A 24,615-nucleotide genomic window follows, 5' to 3' on the forward strand; every position below is an offset into this window, starting at 1 on the left:
TATGTTTTATGAGAGTGTGAAGGTCTAAATTATGATCATTTTGGGTTGCGTTGAGTAGGATAACAGCTGCACCTCCACCCTCTGCTAATTAGCAAACAAGCACTTGCCTAGAGAGATACATCAAATCAGACTTTTTGTTGTGTATATCGCACCGTCTGCCGATACACAAGTTGCTGCTTCTACTATCCATGAAATTGTAGCTCAGTCAGAGTCAGAAGCTCCAGATTCGGCTAACTTTGTGATGGGAGATTTTAATTCATGTAGCCTAAAGGAGCACTTATCTGCATACCAGCAATATGTCACTTGCCCCACCCGCGACACAGCCTGCCTCGATCAGTGCTATGGAAATACCCAGGACGCCTTTTACTCTAAAGCATTGCCCGGCTTAGGGAACTCAGATCACAACATGGTTAAACTGATGCCCGCCTATGTGTCTAGGCTGCGGCGTGAGAAAGTCAGAAAGGTGGAGGTTAAGAGCTGGACCGCTGACGCATCCGAGGCATTGCGAGATTGTTTAGAGCGCACGGATTGGAACGTAGTGACCGACGGGAACGAAAACGTCAACGACGCGGCGCTTGCTATCTCGGGGTACATAACATTCTGCGAGGACGCAATCATTCCCAAAAAGACTGTTAAGATGTTTCCTAACAACAAGCCCTGGGTAACTCCAGAATTAAAACAACTTCTTAACCAAAAAAAAGCGACTGTTTAAATTGGGAGGAAATAGAGAAGAGAAAAGGACTGTGCAGAAAAACGTAAAAGGTATGATCAGGGAATGTAAAGCAGCATATAAACGTAAATTAGAGAACTTTTTTAGAACTGATACTAGGAGAGCTTGGCAGGGGGTACAGGCAATCACAGGATACAAGCCTAAGAGGCATCTCATGGCAGCGGAAAATGAACTTGAAATGGCAAATGACTTTTATTGCAAATTTGATATTCATGATTTTACAGCTGAACAGGAACTTGTTTATAAAGAAATCAGTAGCATGAAGTGTGTGGATATAGATATTTCTATAGACGATATTAAGTCTTCTTTTACACATGTGAATCCCCGTTAAGCTAGTGGGCCTGATGGTATAAGCAGCAGGACTTTAAGGGTGTGCGCAGATCAGCTGGCACAGCCCTTTCAAAGGCTGTTCCAGCTGTCAATAGACACTGGTGTAGTTCCTTCTCTATGGAAAAAATCTTTGATCGTGCCCCTACCCAAAAATAATAAACCTAGGGAACTTAATGACCTGCGCCCTGTTGCCCTAACATCTACGGCAATGAAATGTTTTGAAAAAATTATTTTGAAACTGCTTTTATGTGAGTTCACACCATCCTTAGACCCAAACCAATTTGCATATCGTGAGGGGAGAGGGGTTGAAGATGCACTGCTGACTGACAAATAACATATATGAGCACCTTGAACAGCCAAAGAGTCTTGTCAAGATTGTGTTCATAGATTTCAGCAGTGCCTTCAACACAATCCAACCCCACCTGATGGTAAAAAAATTGGTTCACCTTGGGGTTAACTGAGATTAGTTTTGTGGATTTTGACTTTTTGACGAACCGTAGTAAACAAGTCAAATTTAACTTATGTGTCTCATCTTTAAAAGCCATAAATACAGGGGCACCACAAGGGTGCGTTCTGTCCCCTATTCTGTACACCTTATACACCAACAGCTGCCAAGCAACCATCTCAAACCACACATTTTTTAAATATGCTGATGATACAGCATTAGTGGGTTTTGTACAGTAAAATACTGCATCCGTAGAGAGCTTTGAGAGGGAGGTGCAGGATTTTATTAATTGGTGTACAGATAATTTCCTTGTGGTTAATGTGAAGAAAACAAAGGAGATGACCGTAGATTTTAATAAAAAGGGAATTATAGTTCCACCCTCAAATATAAATGGTATAGTGGTAGAGCGGGTCACAACACACACATATTTGGGTGTTGAAATAGATAATAAATTGACTTTTAATGAATGCGCACAAAATAAGTCCAAAAGGTTACAGAAGAGGATGTTTTTTCTAAGTAAACTTAACCATTTTGGAATAGACAGCTGTATTCTTCAGATGTTTTACAAAGCTCTCTTGCAGAGTGTCTTATCATTTGGCCTTATTTGTGCCTTTGGTAACATGTATATTAAGGACCAGAATAAACTGCAACGAATAATCAAAACAGCCAGTAAGATCATTGGAGTTGATCAGCTAACTGTAGCCCAATTGTACAATGACCTTAGTCTTAAAAAGATAGAACAAATTCTAAATGATTCTACCCACCCTCTTCATCAGAATTTCTTAAGAAGCAACAGGTCAAGTGGCAGACTACTGCAAAGGAAAATTAGGACCACAAGGTACAGCAATTCTTTTGTGCCTACAGCAATTAGACTGTACAACAATAGCACTCAGGTAGTTTATTTATCCATACATGCTTGTCATGTTTTCCTTTCAATGTTTATTGTTTTGTCTGTCGTGTCTTTGGTTTTCTTAGGTTTTAATGTTTAAATGTTTTTAATGCTTTTGTATTTAATGTTTTGTTTTTATTGTTATGTAGCAGGCTATTTAACAATGGAGCGTGTAATGGTGACCACATGAATTTCCTTCTTGTGGATAATAAAGTTTACCTTGACCTTGACCTAAACCAATTTAAGGTTGGAAACATTGTCTATGTGAGTTACAGAACACACTTTAAACACGCTAAATGTATAAAGCTACAGAATGTCAAAGTATCTACAAACTGCTGTTCATTGAATGTAATAAAGCTTAAATTAGCTTTTATTCTTGACAAACATTTCAAAAGCATTCATATCATTTATACGAATGAGCTTTGAAAGTGGGCTTTTATTGTAAATTTAATCATATGTATTCTTGTATGTTTACCTTCTTCTGTACTGGCCAGGGTTTTGTAATAGCAGAGATATCACATGCTGTCATCAGCATCGACCTACAGAAGACAATCATAACGAAGAAATATATCTGACTGACCCATACATAAATTCATTCTTCCTTCCTGAATGCTTGACACTCACCTTAGCAGATCTCGGTGATATCCGTCCTCCCATACAAACTGACTGTTCTTAGCCAGCTCAAAGAATTCTGTTCTTTTCCTGCAAAACCAAATATAGCATTATGCACAAACGGCAAGAAACTGTCAGATACAAGTTAACTGAATGAATCCCTTTTGTAGGTTTCTAAAGCACCTCTGACTCAGCTGTATATGACATCTGGTACCTACTTCATGAAGAGAGCCAGGTCAGTGGCCAAAATAGCCTTCTCAATCATCTTCAGTGTTGCCTTGTACTCATCCAGAGAAAGACCGCTCAGAATCTGATTACCCTGAGAGAGAGAGACAGTAGGAATGAAAGAAAACAACCTTTTGTCTATATTATTATCTCAAGATGTACTGTGGATGAATGCAGTTACAATGTGGACACATAAAAACATTACATGGGTATTTTTTCTTTTCTTTAAATATTCCCACAATATACACTTATATATAAAATAATGGTTCCAAAAGAGGGGGTTTGCAGCAGTGCCACAGAAGAAACATTTATGGTTCCCCAAATAACCTTTACACTTTTTTAATTTCTTGGTTTTTTATTATTGTGAAGACATTTTCAGAATTTAAAGAAACTTTTTCCAGTATAAATAATCTTTTGTGCAATGTAAAGTTAAAGGATCTTCACGCAACCATAAAAGCGAAAAAGAAACATTATTTTAAAGAGTGTACTGTACACTGTAAAAACTAAAGGTGCCTCAGGTATCCTTTTGAGTATTCCAAGAACCTTAAAATGTATTTGCTTTTGCTCATAATATGGTTCCTGGAGGAAACATTATAGTCTTTGCAGGAACTCATGGGATCCTTGAAGCACTTTGTTTCCAGTTCTAAGGTTCTGGAGTCACCCTTTCATTACACGGAGACCTCAAAGTGCTCTGGAGGTTCCTGGAGGAACTCACATTTTAAAAAAGGGTTACTGTAAGCTCTGTTAACATTAAAGTGGTTCCTGGAAGATCTCACTTGTAAAAGCCAGCATCTGGAAGAATTTGACTGATTATTATTATTATTAATATTTACTTTTTAGGAACGTGATGGAACAATGACTTTTGTGGCACTTTCCATGTAAAAAAAAAACGAAATGGTTGTAAAAATCTTCACACTTGTTCTGTCAAAACATAAATAAATAAATAAATAAAATAACAAAAGGACATACAAAATCTTCTAAACAGCCAGTGTATCCAACTAAAATGTTACAATTATTTCTGAAAACACTGTTCTCAGCTATAGGGAATATATACAAGCAAACAGGCATCCAGTGGCTACACCATGTTTGTTATTATTATTTATTAATTTCCTCCAGACTTAAACTTAAACACTGCAATAACTAAAAATATTTTTTTTGAAATAGGCTAAATGTTAAATCATTTGAAGTTGGATAGTTTACCTTGAAACTTTAAAGCAATCATTAAAAATATTATTGAACTAAATATGACTCAACGCATTAATTTAATTAAAAGAAAAAACTCTAATTTTAACAATCTTTACAATAGTAATATTTAGATTTTTTTTTATTTGCCTAATGAAATATGTAAAAATTATTCAGAAATAATTGTTCAGCTGTTGTCAAGAAGAAAATGCATGAGGTTTGGCGTCTTCGCGCTCCTGCTGTTTGCTCACGCGCGCGCGGGTGCGTGGAATAGCGATTTCAAATACAAAGAAGTAACGTTAACGGCTCCTTTCCTCAAAGAAACAACCGCTGCGCGAGGTGAGTAAAGGCTCCGAAATAAATACACAGATTTATTATTTGTATACTAATTCCTACACTGACACATACTTTGTTTTTTTATTTAAAATGTTTGTTTTAATCATTAATTTAATGGCCGCAATGCTTACGAGTCTAATTTGTGGGACGAAATGGAGACTACAAACACAAGGTCACAAACAATAATTATCAGTTAGGTTTACGCACGATGTTTACGTTTATTCACTCTTTTCTTTAACTTTTCTAAATGATTGTTGTCGTTTACGTTTGTTAAATAGTTATACATCCATGTTAACGTACATGTAAGGTTAGGCTAGTAGTCTATTTTCGAGTCTTTTGCACATAACGTACATAAAACTGGTTTTGATCATTTCTCTCCTCAGAAAATCCAGTATGATTTCTCTAAAAATCTCAAAGGGTTCACAGAGCAGCACTATGTAAGTATTTAATTATTTATTTGACATTGAAATAACTGAAATAGTGTTTCAGCTTGGCCTAATCCAAAATTATATATGACTGTATACACTGTTACACTGAACTGAATTAAACAATACAAAAACTACCCATATACTCCTTTTTTATTCAGCAGTTAATAAAGAAATGTGGCTCTGTAGTGGATACCTGTGAGGCAGTGGACAGACAGCTGCTGATGTCTGATGCTGGCTGACAATAAACAGACCTCTCTGGACGTACCCCATCGTTTGGAGGTGTGTAAATAAGTGAACAGTTGCAGACACACACCAGAAACCCTTCTAAAACATTAAATTATATATAGTTTATTAACAGTTCTTTTTTTTTTTCAAAGAAATTCTAACATTGCCCTTCCTGTAACATGATGATCCTGCTGTCCTGGACTGTATATGATGAGGTAAGTATGAGTTTGTCCATGTGTGTAGACATATATAGTGTACACACACACATTATACACACATTGTGCACTTAATTAGTCCACAACCATTAATCAATGCACTAATATGACAGAAATAATTCCTGTGGTGTTCCTCATTTTTAAGATAACTTAAATGAATAAATGTAAATGAATAAATGTAAATATTTTGTAATTTAATTTTGTGTAAATCACTCTTTTTTTGTTCAACATTATACAGAAAAGCAATTAAAAGTACTATTTTTCTGCTGTATCTGTTGGCCATTCAGGAGAATCAGAATCAGAATCAGAAAGAGCTTAATTGCCAAGTATGCTTGCGCATACAAGGAATTTGTTATAGTGACATAAGCTTCCAGTACACAAAGAGACAACAACACACAGACAAAAAATAATAATAATTGGCAAATAAATAAGTGTCTAAACAATTGTGCTATAAATGATAATGGCATAGGATTGAGTAAGATGCAGGGATGTACTAGGATGTAGGGGTAACAAATAAATATATGGATATTGCACATTTTTTGCATAAGCATAAGTGGGGAGCATTTAACTGTTCATGAGGTAGATTGCCTGGGGGAAGAAACTGTTCTTGTGCCTTGCTGTTCTGGCAAAAGTTCAAAGATGGGGTGACTTGGATGTGAGGGATCCAGAGTGATTTTCTGAGCCCTTTTCCTCACTCTGGATGTATACAGTTCTTGAAGGGTGGGCAGGGGAGCACCAATAATCCTTTCAGCATTCCGAACAGTTCTCTGTAGTCTTCTGATGTCTGATTTTGTTTCTGAACCAAACCAGACAGTTATTGAAGTGCACAGGACAGACTCAATGACGGCTGAGTAGAACTGTTTCAGCAGCTCCTGTGACAGGTTAAACTTCCTCAGCTGGCGAAGGAAGTACAACCTCTGCTGGGCCTTTTTCAAAAACGAGTCAATGTGATTGTCCCACTTCAGGTCCTGGGATGGTGGTTCCCAGGAATCTGAATGACTCCACTGCAGTCACAGTGCTGTTCATGATGGTGAGTGGGGGGTTTCTCCTGAAGTCCACGATCATCTCCACTGTTTTGAGTGTGTTAAGCTCCAGGTTGTTGAGACTGCACCAGACAGCCAGCTGCTCAACCTCTTGTCTGTAAGCAGACTCATCACCGTCCTGGATAAGGCCGATGACTGTAGTGTCATCTGCAAACTTCAGGAGCTTGGCAGAGGGGTCTTTAGAGGTGCAGTCGTTGGTATACAGGGAGAAGAGCAGAGGGGGGAGAACACATCCCTGAGGGGCACCAGTGTTGGTGGAGCAGCTTTTTGACATGAATTTCCCCAGTCTCACTAACTGTTGCCTATCTGTCAGAAAGCTGGTGATCCACTGACAGATATAGCTAGGAACAGAGAGCTGGGTCAGTTTGGTCTGGAGGGTTGTTGGGATGATGGTGTTGAAAGCCGAACTAAAGTCCACAAACAGGATCCTCACATAAGTCCCTGTTTTGTCCAGATGTTGCAGGATGAAGTGCAATCCCATGTTGATTGCATCATCCACGGACTTGTTTGCTCGGTAAACAAACTGCAGGGGGTCCAGTAAGGGTCCAGTGATGTCCTTCAGATAAGCCAGAACCAGTTTTTCAAACGACTTCATGACGACAGACGTTAGAGCCACAGGTCTGTATTCGTTAAGTCCTGTTATCTTGGGTTTCTTTGGAATGGGGATTATGGTGGAGCGTTTGAAGCAGGAAGGCACTTCACACAACTCCAGAGATCTGTTGAAGATCTGTGAAAAGATGGGGGCCAGCTGGTCAGCACAGATTTTCAGACAAGCTGGTGTAATGCCACCTGGGCCTGGTGCTTTTCTTCTTTTGTTCTTCCTGAAGACCTAGAGCACATCATCTTCACAGATTTGAAGAGCAGGAGGTAAGGAGAGGGGTATTGCAGGAGGTGTGAATGGTTGTGTAGGGAGATGGTCAGAATGGGTGTTGGGGGTTTCAAACCTACAATAAAACTCATTCAGGTCGTTAGCAAGTCGTTGATTAGCCTCAGTGCAAGGGGATGGTGTCTTGTAGTTTGTGATGGCTCTCAGTCCTCTCCAAACTGAAGCTGAGGCGTTGGAAGAAAACTGGTCTTCCAACTTTTTAGCGTAGGTCTTTTTAGCTGCTCTAATCTCTTTGTTCAGTGTGTTCCTGGCCTGATTGTACAAGACTCTGTCCCCATTTCTATAGGCATCCTCTTTGGCCCGACGAAGATGTCTGAGTTTTACTGTAAACTAGGGTTGTGCCGATAGACGATAGTATCGTGTATCGACGATAGTCAGAGATATCGACATAAGCAGATTTCTCTGTCGATAATCAAGACGATATTAGGCTCATTTTCCTATTAATGTATTAGATTATAATAATAATAACTATTATTTTTATTAGGCTGCTTATTAAAATAAAACTGCCCAGCTATTTAATTTCAGCATCGCATTTCACACACACACACACACACACACACACACACACACACACACACACACACACACACACACACACACACACACACAGCGTGTGCGAGCGCAGGAGGATTAGTGCCTGTAGTCTCTGAAACTGTCCGCCTTGACTCTGATAACTCGTTAAATCCATGAAATGAAAGAGATAGAAAACGAGGAGTTGGTGTCCCACACATTTAATGGCTGCTACACGACAACACGCTCTTCTCATACACGACAGATTAACTCTTTCTTGGCGTTACAAATAAAGTAAAGACAAAATATTAACAAGGCGGCAGAGCGAACTTATCATCCATAGTGGTCCTCACGTAGACCTTCTATTAGACTTATCACTTATAACACACTATGTGGTGATGACGTAGAAGGACTACGTGAGAACCACTATGGATGATAAGTTTGCTCTGCAGCCTTGTTATTATTTTCATGCTAACCGCACTATAATGTGATGCATGCAAAATACAGAGTTTTGGCCGTTACTAAGTCACCATCCACAAACAGACGTACATCGTCTGCAGATATAAGGTGTTTCATTGCACTTTAACAAGTAATCTGAATGGCCTATATATGTGCACTATTTTAAACGAGCTCTCACTGAGTTTAATGCCACAGTTATGTTAGAATGCATCTCATTCTTGTTTCTGTTGCGGTGCGTCGAGCTCGTCATGAGGCGCGCGGTCCGGAGCGCTGTATGACTGATGCATCAGTTCAATTCAACTTTACTCCAAATATATGAACTTACCTGTTTTAAATACTTTATATTTAACTTGTTCGTTTATGCCCAATATTAGTGTTAAACTGTTGGACTTTAAATGAAATCTAATATTGATTTATTAGACTGATAACTTCCGCACACAGATGCGGCAAATTGTCACAGGACGCACGATATGACAGTTGTGTCCGACTATATATATGAACGTAGCTGTTTTAAATACAGTATTTTTATATTTAACATTAGTTTATCAGTATGTTTTAAAGTATATTTTTTAAATAATTGGTGATTCCATAGGCTCTCTCACGCACCTGCACGGTTTAAAACACAAGAACAAAGAGTCTCTCTCTTGCTCCACCCATACACGATAAGATCGTGTATCGTTGATCTCACGGGCTGACGATATGACGATTTGAAAAATGACCATATCGCCCAACACTACTGTAAACCATGGCTTATCATTGTTGAATGTTAAATAAGTCCTGGTAGGAATGCATATATCCTCACAGAAACTAATATAGGATGTTACAGTCTCTGTGAGTTCATCCAGATCGGTGGTAGCAGCTTCAAAAACACTCCAATCAATGATGTCAAAACAAGATTGTAAATCCTGCTCTGTTTCGCTGGTCCATCTCTTCACAGTCCTTACTACAGGTTTAGCAGATTTAAGTTTCTGCTTGTAGGATGGTATAAGATGAACCAGACAGTGATCAGAACGTCCCAAAGCTGCTCGTGGAACAGAGTGATATGCATCCTTTATTGTGGTGTAACAGTGATCCAGTATATTACTGTCTCTGGTGGGACATGTAACATGCTGTCTGTATTTTGGCAGTTCACGGGGGAGATTGGCTTTATTAAAGTCCCCAAGAATGATTAAAACGGAGTCTGGGTGTTGTTGTTCTGGCTCTGTGATCTGATCAGCGAGTTTTTGTAAAGCTGAGCTCACATGCACTTGTGGAGGAATGTAAACACTCACCAGAATGAACGAGTGAAACTCCCGTGGCAAATAGAACAGCTTGCAGTTGACAAACTGCATTTCTAGATCAGGACTGCACATCTTCTTTAACACAGTTACATCTATATACCACCGTTCCATGATGCAAAAGCATGTCCCGCTGCCGCGCGATTTCCCCGTTGATTCTGATTCGCGATCAGTTCTAAACAGCTGAAAGCCCGGCAAATGGAGTGCGCTGTCCGGTATGGCGTCATTCAGCCAGGTTTCCGTGAAACAAAGAGCAGAAGAGTGTGAGAAATCCTTATTTGTCCGAGAGAGCAGAAGGAGTTCGTCTGTTTTGTTAGGTAGAGAGCGGAGATTTGCCAGATGGATGCTAGGCAACGGCGTTCGAAATCCGCGCTTCATGAGTCTGACGAGTGCTCCCGCTCGCTTCCCCCGTCTGCGCGTCCTGAAGCGTTTGATCAGTGCCGCTGCTCCTCCGATAACAATGTTCAGTAAAACGTCTGAATAATTTAAATCCGGTAAAAGATCTTGTGGTGTGTTCTGCCGAATGTTCAACAGTTCATCCCTGGTGAAACTGATCGTCTTTGTTAAACAAAATACAGGAAAAACGAACAAAAACAGTACAAACACTGGAGAGCCAAGCACTGAAGCAGCCATGTGCGGCGCCATGGACCATTTTCACAATTTCCATTTCAGGAGATCATGGACCATTTTCACAATACTGATGATGTGTTTCAGCGGCCATCAGCATAGTAAATCCTCAAAAAGAAATTATATTTAGATTTGTAAAAAATGATGTGCATTTATAACACTATACTTTGTATTATATCACATTCCTATCAAATTACAGAAAACAATGGTTAATGCTAATGCAAGGGTGTTTCTAATCCATAGTCTTTGGGAGGAATGCTAAATTTGACATTGTTCTCTCTTCTGACTGCTGTAATCAGTCTCTGTCAGTTTTTTTTCCTTTGATTGAAAGTTGTGAAAATGCTATTGTAGAGTTTTTATTTTGCTATTTGAGTAAATGAGAATGCAAAAATATATTTGTGATACTCTCCCATTCACTGCTCTCGAAGTTAACCCAACTATAACTTACGCTGCTGAGAAACTGGTTTATTAAGCTAAATACATCTATCTTGAGGCTTATCAATTTCTTAAAATGTCCTGTGTGAATTCTCCCAATCAGTTACCACTATTTAGAACAGGAAAGAAAATGTTACTATTAATCGCATTGTCTAAAATTTAATTGAAATTGTTTTAGGTACATGAAATGTTTTTTAAAGTTAATTGATTAAAGATAATTGAGTCACATTTATTTGTTTACAATTTACCAAGGTGTAAATTTTTTTTTGTTGTTTATAGCAATATTAACTCTGATGTTTCCATGAATGGGATTGTGATGTGCAGTATTGACTATTTAAGGTGATTATGGATATTGTTGTTGTTTATCAATAAAGTATGTTTTATATGCATTTGTTTTATTTTTTCAGTTTGTTTTTTAAAATCATTAAAAATGTCAATAGCAGGAAAAATAAACCGGTGGTGGGGGGGGGGGGGGCTGATATTAAAGAACTGAAATTAGGGAAATGGCTCCTTTAAGCACCCTAGGTGGTTCCTGGTCATCCTGATAAAAGGTTTCCTCCAGGAACCATTGAAAGTTCCTCAGAGAACCAACCCCATTTAGAGCGGTGCCTAGAGGCTCTTCAGAGGGTTCCGCCAGTGTGGTGAAGTGAAGAACCCCAAAAGGTGCCTCCAGTTTTTACAGTGTAGGATGCTGGGATATAGTTTTGCTATGTGATTCCTAAGATTTTCTGGGTGGTTGCTTTAATGGCCTGGGCCTGAAGAGCCCACTCTCAAGTCCCTATTATATTCCCTAAAGTATTTTTCTAAAAGTACCTCTTTCAAAGAATTTCACACATTTCATCATTTTACACTATATAAGTAATAGCACGTCCCATCAAAAAGGTACATACTTTGAGGTATAATTCACTTTTTTTTTTTTTAAGTAGTCACTTTTTGTATAGGTGGTAATTAAATTGAAAGGCTAACACCTGTATAGTTGTCCAATTTGTGTGGTCATTACTACTACTAATAGTAGGTCCTGGCACATTTTCTTCCAGAATTTGACAGCAAAAAGAAGAAAAATCATTTATTTATTTATTATGTATGGGTTATATTTCAACTATTATTTTATACTTCATAACATTTTTGAAGACCTGTTAATGGCCATTTAAAAACCATTAATCTCATAGCATTACTTACTAACTGCTATATAAATGCATTAATGCCTGCTCTAAACAGTCTGTGCAAATATAGGCCTACCTAAATGTCACTTTAGATGCCTGAAAACAATATATTTTTTACAATGATATTCTTTGCGTAATGTCTATTCAGTGCTTTTATTATCGAACACAATAATGACGTACGCTTAATTTGTGATTAATTAGAATAATGAGACTCTTATATACTCACTGGACTGTTGAGAATCATAAGACACTGATCAAAATGATGGTGCTCCATTGTGGAGTGGCAGTACAGCTGGGCCAGTGGATGTTCGCTTCTGTGAAAACAGTCAAATATGCCGCATCATTATCATTTTTACATATCCATCTTGTGGGTAATAACACAACCTGATACACCAAACTAAATTCAGTACAAACCTTTTGATGTAGGAGTTGTTGACACCTCGATGGTCCAAATCGTGGCTCAATGTTGCAATCATTAAAGCTAAAACCTCCAAATCACTCAGATTACTCTGTAAAGGAAAACTGCTATATAAAATGATCAAACTTCTATGGGATTAGTTAATGCATTGAAAAGCACTGCAAAATATAGCCATGTTGTCCAAAAACAAATGCAGTCGTATGTAAATCTGAATAACTATAATTACTTTCTGGTAAACAGGCAAACTAAATCCAATTACTTTAGCTGGCATGTCAAAACAAGACTTAACTAATAGTTCTCAATTCATAATTCATAAAATTTATTTAATACAAATAATTCATAATAATTTGTAATTGTGAATAATTGTAAAAAGTTAACTCAACACACGGTTCTTGATAGACTTTGCTATTCAAAGAAAGCATGCGTTTTCCATCAGTCTAAATCAAGTACTGTAAATAAATGCAAATTATTAACTACCACTGTAAAAAAAAACAGAAGACATTTAAAGTGGAATGCATAATAAAACTGTTCTGGTAGTTTAATTTGTTTGCTTATAACTTTAAACTGGTTTCTCTATAAAAGGAAACAGCCTGAAGCTTTTCGACATATTCAAAAGAGCAATTACCACATAATATTTTTAATAACAGTTTTTATTCATTACTACTCTTTATACTGTACTTGTGCTAGCAGTCTTGAATCCAGAATTGCACACCTTAATACACAGTTTAGCAAGCTTATATCCTAGTTACTGTTTAGTTACAAGACAGACAGCTATGTGTTAATAGGTGTCAGTGTGGTTACTGATTTGTGCTATGCTGGACTGAACTCAAGTTGAAGCTGTACGCCAGACGCCACAGTTGCCTATGTGGTATTTGTTATCAGAGCCACTGACCTGAAACCGCCCAGACTTCAGCACAGCAAACATGCACTGGGAGGTGTTGAAGGCATGTCGCCAGTTGTGGTAGACCACATTCTTCCTGTAGTTCTTCTTTACGCTTAAGATCCACTGACACAAACTCTGGAACAAGGTTAATAGTTATTTTTATCGGCATAAAAATTTGCCTGAATAAAATAGAGTGCTGCAGGGATTAATATATATTAGGGATGTAACGATTAACTGCGAGCCAGTTGATAATCGATTCAAATATGTGATGATTCTAATCAGATGAGATTCTAAACAAATCTCTATTCATTTAGGTTTTGCTTCAAATTTAATCTAATTTAGATTAAAAACTGCTCATGTTGCATGTATACAGCATCTTTGTTTGGATCATGATTAAGTGGTCAGTGGTTGCCTTTAATTTTAAATGGAAAGAGCACAGACAGACAAAGCCTTATTTTGTTTGTGTGAAGAGATTTCTTTTATTTGTGTTATTTGATTTGGGGCTTTTTTTAATTTAAATTTAGTTTTGTTATTTACATGTATTAAAATTTAGTAATTTAGCAGACACTTTTATCCAAAGCGACTTACAAAAGAGGACAATAAAAGCAATCAAAACAAACAAAAGAGCAATAACATTGGAGTGCTATATTAATATATTATTATATTGTTATGTTTCAATTTCACAAAGAAACGTGCAGCATTTTAAATTAATTTATTTTGAATCAAATTGAATCGTGAATCGAATCGTGAGTTGAGTGAATCATTACATCACTATCGTTACACACACACACACACACACACACACACACACACACACACACACACTTTTTTCTTTTTTGTAGGCTAAAACCTAGAGACAAGTTTGAATTTTTCTTAAAAGCGGTTGTTAATAAGTGGCTAAATGGGACTAAGTCATTGGGTACAGGAAAGCTCATCTACTCACCAGACCACTTTCACAATTTCATGTCTTTATGATCATGCTCATGAAACTATTCTAACTCAAACTTTCAGGGAAAATATATACTGAAAGTGTTGTCAAAAGCTTAGTGGTGTTCATCTTAAAGTCACAAGAGCAAGGTGTAGTTTGTTTGTTACTTCTGGACATTGTATTCAGGCTTCAACATTCATATAAGTCAAGTCACCTTTATTTGTATAGCGCTTTATACAAAGGCAACAGTGGCTAGGAACCAAAACTCCTTCAGGTGATAGAAATGGAGAAAAAACCTTGTAAGAAACCAGGCTCAGTTGGGGGACCAGTTCTCCTCTGGCCAAGGTGTGAACACTATCATAATGAAAACAAACCTCTATGAAGCATGCACTTTTGTTGCTCACAGAGCTTATTTTCTGTAATAATCCAAAAGGCAACTGAAAAGTCCTGTCAAGGAAACCAATGTAATACTTTTGGGCTGACCTACAAAAATATGTCATCAGTGCAGTGCTCTATAGATAGAAGCAAGGCAAAATGACAGTTTTGTCCTTAAAATGGAAAGGTAATTACTTTGATATTATAATTGATTTAAATTAAATCAGTCTGAATCAAACAGGATGTTAAGGTGGGGTTTGGACTAAAACGCTTCTATTTATTGTAGTATCTGAAATCAGAAAGAAATAGCCCCATTCACTTTTTAAATACATATTCCTGGTCTTATAGTGCATGCACAATCCAGAAGTGCATGTTAATCTTTCAACAAAAAGTAAGACCACATAGACTATGGGTTAATCTTGATCTATATCTAAATTGGATCTATATCTGTTTTCAAAGTCACATTTAAATGTTCCTTCATTCTTGTATGTAACGCCAACATTTCACATTTCAAATCAATTTTCAATGGATATAATAAAGTTTTGCTTAACCATTTTGTTTATTGTAGGATGTCTAGTCACAATATAAATGGGTTGTGAATAATAAAGTCTCATAGGTTGCCATTTCATGTTAACTTGAAACACAATATTTTATTAAATATATTTAGGTAATTATTTTTGCCTAAACACCCTGGACAGATGGCTAGTCCATCACAGGGATTTTATTTATTTTTTCTAAAAAAATATTATTCACACACGTATTTAAAAACAAAGATTAATTTATTCTGAAACTGAAAGCCTCCAAAAATATAAGAGTTAGATAAAATCATTAGCTAGATAAATTCAGGTGATCTCAACAAAACCTCTTTTTCTAGGCCACTGATGACTGGTGCATTCATATTAAGTGAGTGTCACTGACATTCTTGGTCAAAAGTGCCATTCATTTATTTAGGTTCAAAATATGAAAAGTTTGACTAGAGAAAATTTGTAAAGGTACTAATAATTTACACGGTCCTGAAACACTAAGTAAACTTCCCACAGTTAACATGATTAATTTCTCCAATAAAATGTCAGTCTGGTGTAATGTATGCCTGTGTGGTATGTTCTGTTGACATGTGATATGTATATTATCAGAGGAGCCTGTGATTGATCAGGGCTCTGTAATGTGGTGGCCTCTAGTAGACCTGCTTTCATGCACTCTGTCAGGGGTAAGTCACACCCAGAAAACCAATAAAAAAGGGAGACTTCATGTCCTGCCAGGAAGATACCTCTCCTAACAATGAAGACCATAAAAGGAGCTTGTTGCAGCCGGTCAAACACAGAGTGAAGCCTGATGTTTTGCTTTAAAGGGATACTCCACCGTGTTTTCATATTAAACTATGTTTTTCCCTTACCTAAGACGAGTTGATACATACCTCTCTCGTCTCATAGCGTGCACTCAATCGCTTTGGCGCGCGGTGACACTTTGAAAGCACTTAGCTTAGCCCATTCATTCAATATGGGCCAAGCAGAGAAGCTACCAAACAATATAATACCATGAATACCATGGCAAGTGCTTGTAAGCACTTCGTCTTGGCGCAGTAATATCTTCACTCGTGAAAAATCCTCTCACAGGCCCCTGCTCCCTCTAGTGAAGATATTACTGCGCCAAGACGAAGTGCTTACAAGCACTTGCCATGGTATTCGGCCACACAATATAGTTATCCATTTTACACGCTTAGAAAAGCGCAACGTTTTGTTTTGTGTTACCGTCCTAGGTCGAGTTACACTACACGAGTAACTGTATTTAAATAGGGAAAACGTGGAGGTGTTTGGTAGCTTCTCTGCTTGGCCCATATTGAATGAATGGGCTCAGCTAAGTGCTTTCAAAGTGTCACCGCGCGCCAAAGCGATTGAGTGCACGCACTGAGACGAGATAGGTATGTATCAACTCGTCTTAGGTAAGGGAAAAACATAGTTTAATATGAAAACACGGTGGAGTATCCCTTTAATAGTCAGCTGAACCTGATATGGCAATTAGAGTTCAAACTGTAGGAAAAAGAGGACTGCTCTTTATTTTTTTCTTTATGAGGGTTTACTGAATGGCTTCCACAGAGTTATTTGCAGCATTTATTTATAATTGAGCAAACAGATTGCTTCTGGCTCCAAATTTACAAAACTATTCAGCTATACTAATAAAATCCAAAAAATAAACTGTAAATAACACTTAACATAAATAACATTACATTAATAAAATTTTAAGAACATTTTAATTTGTTGACGCTGTGGAAAAACAGGTAATTTGCACCGGGAATGTGCTACCCTGGAAGTGGCTGTGGCCATGCCTCCATCGGGAAATGGACAGGGGCCGGAGTAGAGGGAGGTGCTTTCGACCCATCAGCCATTCCAAAACCTCCTAGTTTATCTGTATCGTCTGTTGACTTGGATATTACAGTAGAGTGCTGCCGAATAGAGGCTAAAGTGGATGGTGGAATGCCTTGTTGGATACTGGTTCTACAGTCACCATTATTCATCCTAAATTCTTGACAAAAAGGGTCTTTTAGACAGCTCAATCTAATCTGGTGACTGTCATGGGTGAGAAAGCAACGTTGATGGGTCGCTGTGAGGTACAGGACACAGCACAGTGATGTGGGTCTGGGCTGCTGAGATTACGGAATGTTGTCTCTTTGGTATCGACTTCCTACACCAGGCAGATGAAGTTTTGGACTTGAGGGAAGCAACCCTGACGCTAGCTGGAAAGTGTTCGGTGCCCATTCACTTTAATTCTATATGGCCGGGTCCTCAGTCATGCTACGTGGGCCTTCTAAATCCTAGCTCACACGCCCAGGGAGTCCCAGGTCCAAGCTCTTCCATTTTGTCACCAACATTACATTTTGTAGAGACACCATTTTTTGGCTCTGCGCTTAGGATTTCCACCATTCCACCACCTACTGTCTTTGATAGTTGGAACTGCAGTCAAGGTGGGGAGAGCCCAGTTTCAATGCAAGTCTGTTGGGGAGAGAAGTAGTGAGGGTTTGGAGGAACTCCAGAAGCAGAAATTGTTGAAAATGATGGAATGCCATTATAACATCTTTGCCGCCTCAGCTAGTAATGGCGGGTAGATGAAGTTGGTACAGCATTGTATAAACACTGGGGATGCACCACCCATCCAGCAACGTGCATAACCTCCCATAAGGCAGTTGGCTGCAGATCACTGCCTAGAAGAGATGAAGGCTTCAGGAATCATAGAACCAACGCAGGAATCATAGAACCAACGGAAAGCCTGTGGGCCTCACCATTTGTATTGGTCCCTAAGAAGGATGGTGGCTGGTGTTTCTGCGTTGACTACAGACACCTAGATAAGGTGACTGTTAAGGACCCTTTCAGGTGGTTCTCTTTGCTAGATCTGTGTAGCGGGTATTGGCAGGTCCCCCTCAGTGCTGACGCAAGAACAATGACTGCCTTCATGACAGGGACAGACCTCTGGCAATTCAAGACCATGCCCTATGTTCTGTGCAATGCTCCAGCAACCTTTGAGCGGCTGATGGAGTGAGTGCTCCAGGGTATTCTGAGAAAGGCATGCCTGGTCTATTTGGGTGACATTTTAATGCATGGAAAAGACTTTGAATCAGCCCCGAGTGCCCTCGACCTTGTCATGACCAGGATAGCCCAGGCTGGTCTGAAATGGCATCCAGAGAAGTGGCAGCTGATACAAAAAGCTGTGACCTTCTTGGGCCACTATGTGATTGCCGCAGGGGTGGCTACTGATGATCAGAAGATGGAAGCTGTTCGTGATTGGCAAGTCCCATGCATCTTAGGCAGTTGTGGGCTTTCCTAGGACTAGTATCGTATTATTGGAAATTCATCCCTGGGTTCACATGTGTTGCCACTACCCTCCAAGAGTAAACAAAAGAAATCACAGTGATTCCAGTGGGGGCAAGAATAGCAGCAGGCTTTTGAAAGCCTGAAGGAGGCTTTGTGTCATGCACCAATCTTGGCCACCCCAGACCCTAGGCAGAACGTAATTACTGTGTGACCTGACCTGAACTTTTAGCCATGGTGGAGGCAGTCAGCCATTTCAGACATCACCTCTGCGGTCTTTACTTTGTGATCCAAACAGATCATACTTCTCTACGTTGACTGTTGTCTTTCCAGGAGCCAGAGGGACAGGTGTCATGGTGGATAGAATTCTAGCAGGAGTTTTAATTCACCACTGAGCATTGCAAGGGGGAGAGTCACCAGAATGCGGACAGGTTGTCAGGCTGGATATGTGATGCAAATGTAGCATGAGCCACTGAACAGCATAAGGACCCCGAGCTCCAGGTAGTCATCGACTGGGTGGAAGCTGGAAGGAGGGCTACATGGGAAGAGGTCAAGGCTCTTGGATCAGTGGTGAGAGGGCTGTGGTCCATGCGGGATGGCCTGGCATTGAATTTGGGGGGGTTACAGATAGGATTCATGGAACCTGTGACGGGCGTAACCAAGTGGCAGACAGTAGTGCCAAAGTCCTGTCACCTGTCACGCAGTCCTGGCATTGGAAGCAATGCATGGGCAACCAGGGGTAGGAAATTTTGGAGTAAACAAAACATTAAAATGAGTTCGGCCCTGTGTGTGAGCCAGAAACAAAAAGACTGGGATCTTCAGTTGCCAATGGTCCTGCTTGCAAGTCAGAGTGTGGTGCAGGAGACCACTGGATGTACGCCAGCTCTCCTCATGCTAGGCAGAAAACTGCGAACCCCATCTTCCCTGCAGATGGGGCAATCTCCAGGTACACCAAGAGCCCCTTCTAGACTGGAGTATGCCCGTCAGCTACAGGACTGGCTGCAGTCAGCCCATGAGTTTGCTCATTGTTAGGCTTTGCAGGTGGGTTTTCTGCAAAAACAGGCATATGACCATCATTGTACGGGATGTGATTTTAATGCTGGAGAGCTGGTATGGGTCTATAGTCTGAAGAGGCAGAAGTGACGTTCACCTAAACTGGATTGTGCCTGGGTAGGACCCTGTTACATAGTGAAGAGACTTGGAGAGTCTGTTTACCATGTTCGGAAGAGACCTGGGGGACAGACAGTGGTTTTATACTGGGACAGGATGGCTCCATATATGGGGGAACAGCAGCCCTTCAAGAGCAGAGGTCAACGGCAGACTGCTGGGGCGACCCACCCTGCACACGGAGAAGGGGTGGAGAAACTCAGCAGGATATGAAGAGGGTGACCCTTTGACCCGGGCTCCTGGGGGCGCTCTGCTTTAGATTGTAAATGTTCAGGAAACAAACCACAGCCCATTGGGTGTTTGCAAACCGGATTCTCATCTCTTGTCTTTTTTTCCTGGGAAAGTGCAGAATGCCACAATATGTTACAAGTTTCTGATCAGATTAAATCTTTTGACATTCGCACACTACATTAATATGCAGAGTTTCCCGCTGTTGTCACATACTGTTTTAAAAAGCACACAATATTCATCTACTTCGGAATCTAATTAGATGACGACCAGCACATGTACTGTTGTACAGTACTGCTTACTTTATAAAACAGTAAAAGTGCTCTTTCCTGTACCCAAAACCAGTTATCAGTTAATGAGGGTCTCAAGGACAGGTGGGACGATGTCCTGCTCCACTTCACAGATGCTGAGTGAAAGAGGAATTTTTAGGGGAATTTTTAGGATGATAAAACACTCATTTATGACACTTCATCCACCAGAAATAACAGCTCGTTCCGTGCATCATGCGTTATTATGCTATTTTTACGTCCCTGTACATGCGCAGTACTTTCCAGTTTTGGTTTTCAATCTGATCAAGAATTTAAATGTCCTCTCACTTGGATTATAAAAACAATAAACCACCCCTTACAATCCGATCGAAATTTTAGTCAGATATGGCCAATTCAGTCCGATTGACATGGTTACATTTGATTTTTTTTATTCTGATTGTGCTTCTAGTCCTATTACAATCGGATTAGTAGGGTCCATGTAAAAGGAACTACTGTTAAGTGATTGCTGAGGTGTCATGGCTTAATCAGTGGTTTGCAATGATTTAAGAACAGCTAAGGGCATTTTTAGGCATAATGAGGAACAGAGTTAAATGTTCTAAGTGTGCAGAGTTAGGTGTTCTAAAACATAGTTATTAAATATGTTTAAAAAAACGTATAATTATATATTTTTTAAAGTTGAAAATAGATTACTAGAGTAGATTTTTGCAAGAAAATTTTGTTTTCTGTCTTTATAATAAAAAATTGCATGTTTAAATCAGCGTGTTAGTTTCTTTATAATTATTTTTGAAATTTACTAGCATTGCCAGAGTGAAAATTGTTTAAAAGTAAATGTATCAAGGGTTTATAAAATAAACACAATGAAACAGTAATACTAATGTAACGAATTCACAGGTGATTTTTTTTGTTATTTTTTTTTCAGAAGAAATACACCAGGACATAATGCTTTTGTCAGTGGTTGCCAAGTTGTTCTAAAGTTGTTAAGGTGTTCAGAAGGGTTATATAATCCATAATGCATTCATTAGTGCTATGGGTGCTTTCTAGGTGGTTTCTACTTGACCCAGGTCAAATGAGCTCATCCCCAATGCCCAAGTCTCTCACATTTGGGTTACTATATATGGCTGATGATTTTCACTGTAAGTCTATTCATCTGTTTTTCATCCATTTAACCATCCAGTGAAAATAGTTAGTCTGATCTTTTCGAAAAGATATAGCACACCTCACCACATTAAAACATGTTTTGACATATAACTCGTCCCATGTGTTTGTCTTGAATTATGAGTTTTAGTGTAGTAATGAGGCTTAAGAAAAAGAATAATAAATAATATACAGCACAACTACTAACAAATAAAATAAACTTAAAGGGGTCATATGATGCGATCTCAATTTTTTCTTTCTTTTGGAGTGTTACAAGCTCTTGGTGCATGAAGAAGATCTGTAAAGTTGCAAAGACTAAAATCAAACTAAAATTCAAATTCAGCTCATTCAAACACGCCCCCACATGTCTACATCACTACGTGGAAATATTTGCATAATCCCGCCCAAATGTTCACACAAAGAAAGAAGGCGTGGTTTCAGTAACCGCAGTTAGTGTTGAAGCAGCTATGTCAGGGAGATGCTGTGTGTTTCTAGGCGAAAGCAAAAGCACTTTATTTGTCCTTCCAAAAGTAGATGCATTTAGGAATCTTTAAGATTACTTACAAGTTACAACAGATTTATGGACATTTTATGGACGACCATTTCGTGAACCAAGGAGAGGAGGTAATTCTGACTTTGCTATGACAATCTGGCACTTCTGAATCAGCTACTTTAAATATGTTTTGTTATTAGTTTAAATATTTGCTATTGAATGTTCAAATGCAGAGTTTTGCGTGTCGTTTGTATGTGTGTGTGCGCGCGCGTGTGTGTGACAGAGAGAGAGACAAGGTTACACAGTGGAGTAAGCTGTCTTAACCGTGGCTTGTGTACTGCATCTGTCATGTCACTCTGTTCCACTTTCGGGCTTGAACTGATGGTAAAACTAGGAACATTATTAACTGTCTTTACATTTATTTTGAAAGATTAAGCGCACGTTTATGGAAAGGAGCATTACATTTCCGACAAGTGATTGCGGTGTTTGGCCAATCACAATTAACTGGATCAGTTGACCAATCAGAGCAGGCTGCACTTGTCGGAAGGAGGGACTTTGTAGAAAACGACGCGTTTGAGAGAGGCGGGGCATAGAGGACCTACAATAATACACAGTATTTAAAAAATAATGTGATTTTGAACATTAAAGCATGTCAGCATATTCTGTTAGACCAAATACACAAAATAATGATCTTTAAAAATCATATGATCCCTTTAACAACAGAGTCTAAGCAGGTACCTTGTACTTCATCTGAAAATTCTGCACAAGCTTGAGGTCCACAAACATGCGGATTGTTGCTTGGGTCGTCTCAGCATCTTTCAGGTCAAAATCACTGAAGCTGAAGTCCAACAGTCTGAGAGACTGAGCGGAGGGAATCGTAGCCTCCTGTGAAGTTAGGACAGACAGATATTGACATGACACCATAAAACTAAAACACACACACACACACACACACACCTGAAAAATCACACTTATTCACTCACTTACCAGACATCCAAACTGAAAGGAAAGAGATCCCTGTCTGTAGGGTATAAATAATCAATGAGCTGCGATCAGCATATTGCAGTGTGCAGGATGAGCATTTAGCTGTGCACTTGATTTATATTCTTGTGCTGAAAACATTAGGTTTATCGCATAATGCAGAGCCCATAATCTCTTTTCCTCTCTCCTGTTGTTTTTATGCGCTTAAGTAGGTACACTTAAAGGAAACAATCCCCTGCAGAGGGGAACAATTACTTGCAGAGATGGCACAATTTTCATATACCTTTGTCTGTTAATTATAAAATAGACACATATTAGTAGTTAATATTTTTTTTCCATCATACTCAAAATTAAGCATATGTTTAGGTGTTTTTACATGCCTAATGAATTGTGCAAACAGTGGTAAATCTGCATGCTGACCTTCACTTCATAAGAGTAACTGGTGTTATTAACAAACAAATGACTCTCAGTTGAATGACTCTGTCCATGTCTTAATTGCCTGATTATTCTCACAGGCCTAACCAGAGCAGGATTTCAATATGGACAGCTGAGAGTGCTGTAACCAAGCAACCTGTGCTCTCTGGGAAATTCCCTGTGGGTGTCTGAAGATAGTAAATTCCTGTTTTCTTTACAAACATGATGTAGAATAAGACCCATTTGAAGCAATAATAATAATAAAAAAAAAAAACGCAAGACAGCAATTTTAGCATGTACACGAAGTTTCCCTAAAAAACAAAGCATTTTAAAAGTGTTACAATGTGAGTTTGGGAAGCGATAGGCGAAACCACTGAAAACTACTTTGAAATGGCAGCCTGTCGAGCTACAAAGATACACATATGTGACCCTGGACCACAAAACCAGTCTTAAGTCGCTGGGGTATATTCGTAGCAATAGCCAAAAATACACTGTATGGGTCAAAATGATGATTTTTTTTTTTATGCCAAAAATCATTAGGATATTAAGTAAAGATCCTGTTCCATGAAGATATTTAGCAAATTCCCTAACCTAAATATATCAAAGTTTAATTTTAGATTAGTAATATGCATTGCTAAGAAATCACCTGGACAACATCAAAGGTGATTTTCTCAATATTTAGATTTTCTTTGCACCCTCAGATTCCAGATATTCAAATAGTTGTATCTCAGCCAAATATTGTCCTATCCTAACAAACTATATATCAGTGGAAAGCTTATTTATTCAGCTTTCAGATGGTTTTGTGCTCCAGGTTCACATATGTTACTCTTTTGGAAAAGTAGCTGGCTAGACTACTAGCTAGCTAACTACATTAGGGCTAATATCTTAAATTAATTAAACTTTCCAACATATGAAATAAATGTTCAGGCAGGAAGGCAAACTCAGGCCTGCCTGGCAGTAAATCTGTTTCCCAATTTGTGCTACTAAAAATATAATTAATTTATCTGGGTTGCTAATTTTAAACTAACTTCTTACCAGAATTTTGCACTTTGAAGTACCTGTAATACCTTTAGCCACGTTACATTCACAAAATAAAGGGTCTCAATGTCTCGAAAGGCTTATTGTTTTTATTAACCTATATTATACATGTATTTACTTTTTTTTTTTTTTACTAAGCTTCATTAAGTGCCAACTGCTACAAGACACATTCATTTATAAGTTAATAATAACAGTTGTTCTATGGGTGCTGCACAGTATTATACACAGAAGCAAAGTGAACAGGTGTTTCCTGTCATATCTGTTGCTGATGGCCTATTACTATCTTTTTACATTAGTAAAACATTTACTACACAACAAAGATTTTAAGGACAAAAACATTCAACAAAAACACTGTTTTATTAATCAAATTCAATAAGTTCCATCCTTCCCCAAGTATGAATATACTGTATACTTCATAAAGAGAATGTTGATATACAACAGTTTGCTATCGGTTTTGCACAGTGAACATG

General features: G+C 38.6%; 1 protein-coding gene and 1 long non-coding RNA gene across 3 annotated transcripts in view; one reads left to right on the forward strand and one right to left on the reverse strand.

Annotated features, from left to right (window-relative positions):
• LOC132109682 (cGMP-specific 3',5'-cyclic phosphodiesterase-like) overlaps positions 1–24,615 on the reverse strand; it is a 38,956-nt gene that overhangs the window by 2,814 nt on the left and 11,527 nt on the right. The window contains exons 12-18 of the mRNA XM_059515954.1: positions 22,451–22,597; positions 13,328–13,453; positions 12,432–12,526; positions 12,244–12,331; positions 3,225–3,325; positions 3,019–3,096; positions 2,870–2,933 (exon numbers count right to left, since the gene is read on the reverse strand). Coding sequence (XP_059371937.1) covers positions 2,870–2,933; positions 3,019–3,096; positions 3,225–3,325; positions 12,244–12,331; positions 12,432–12,526; positions 13,328–13,453; positions 22,451–22,597 — 699 coding nt within the window. The remainder of the gene's footprint in view (positions 1–2,869; positions 2,934–3,018; positions 3,097–3,224; positions 3,326–12,243; positions 12,332–12,431; positions 12,527–13,327; positions 13,454–22,450; positions 22,598–24,615) is intronic.
• On the forward strand, positions 4,732–5,760 carry LOC132109688 (uncharacterized). 2 transcript variants are annotated; one of them, XR_009424537.1, is made up of 4 exons: positions 4,732–4,752; positions 5,133–5,186; positions 5,336–5,458; positions 5,555–5,760. It is a non-coding gene; the product is annotated as an uncharacterized LOC132109688 (long non-coding RNA). The 2 variants fall into 2 exon arrangements; XR_009424538.1 differs by lacking the exon at positions 4,732–4,752 and adding an exon at positions 4,889–4,921.

This window comes from Carassius carassius, chromosome 2 (assembly GCF_963082965.1).
Source record: "Carassius carassius chromosome 2, fCarCar2.1, whole genome shotgun sequence".
Classification (NCBI taxonomy): Eukaryota; Metazoa; Chordata; class Actinopteri; order Cypriniformes; family Cyprinidae; genus Carassius; species Carassius carassius.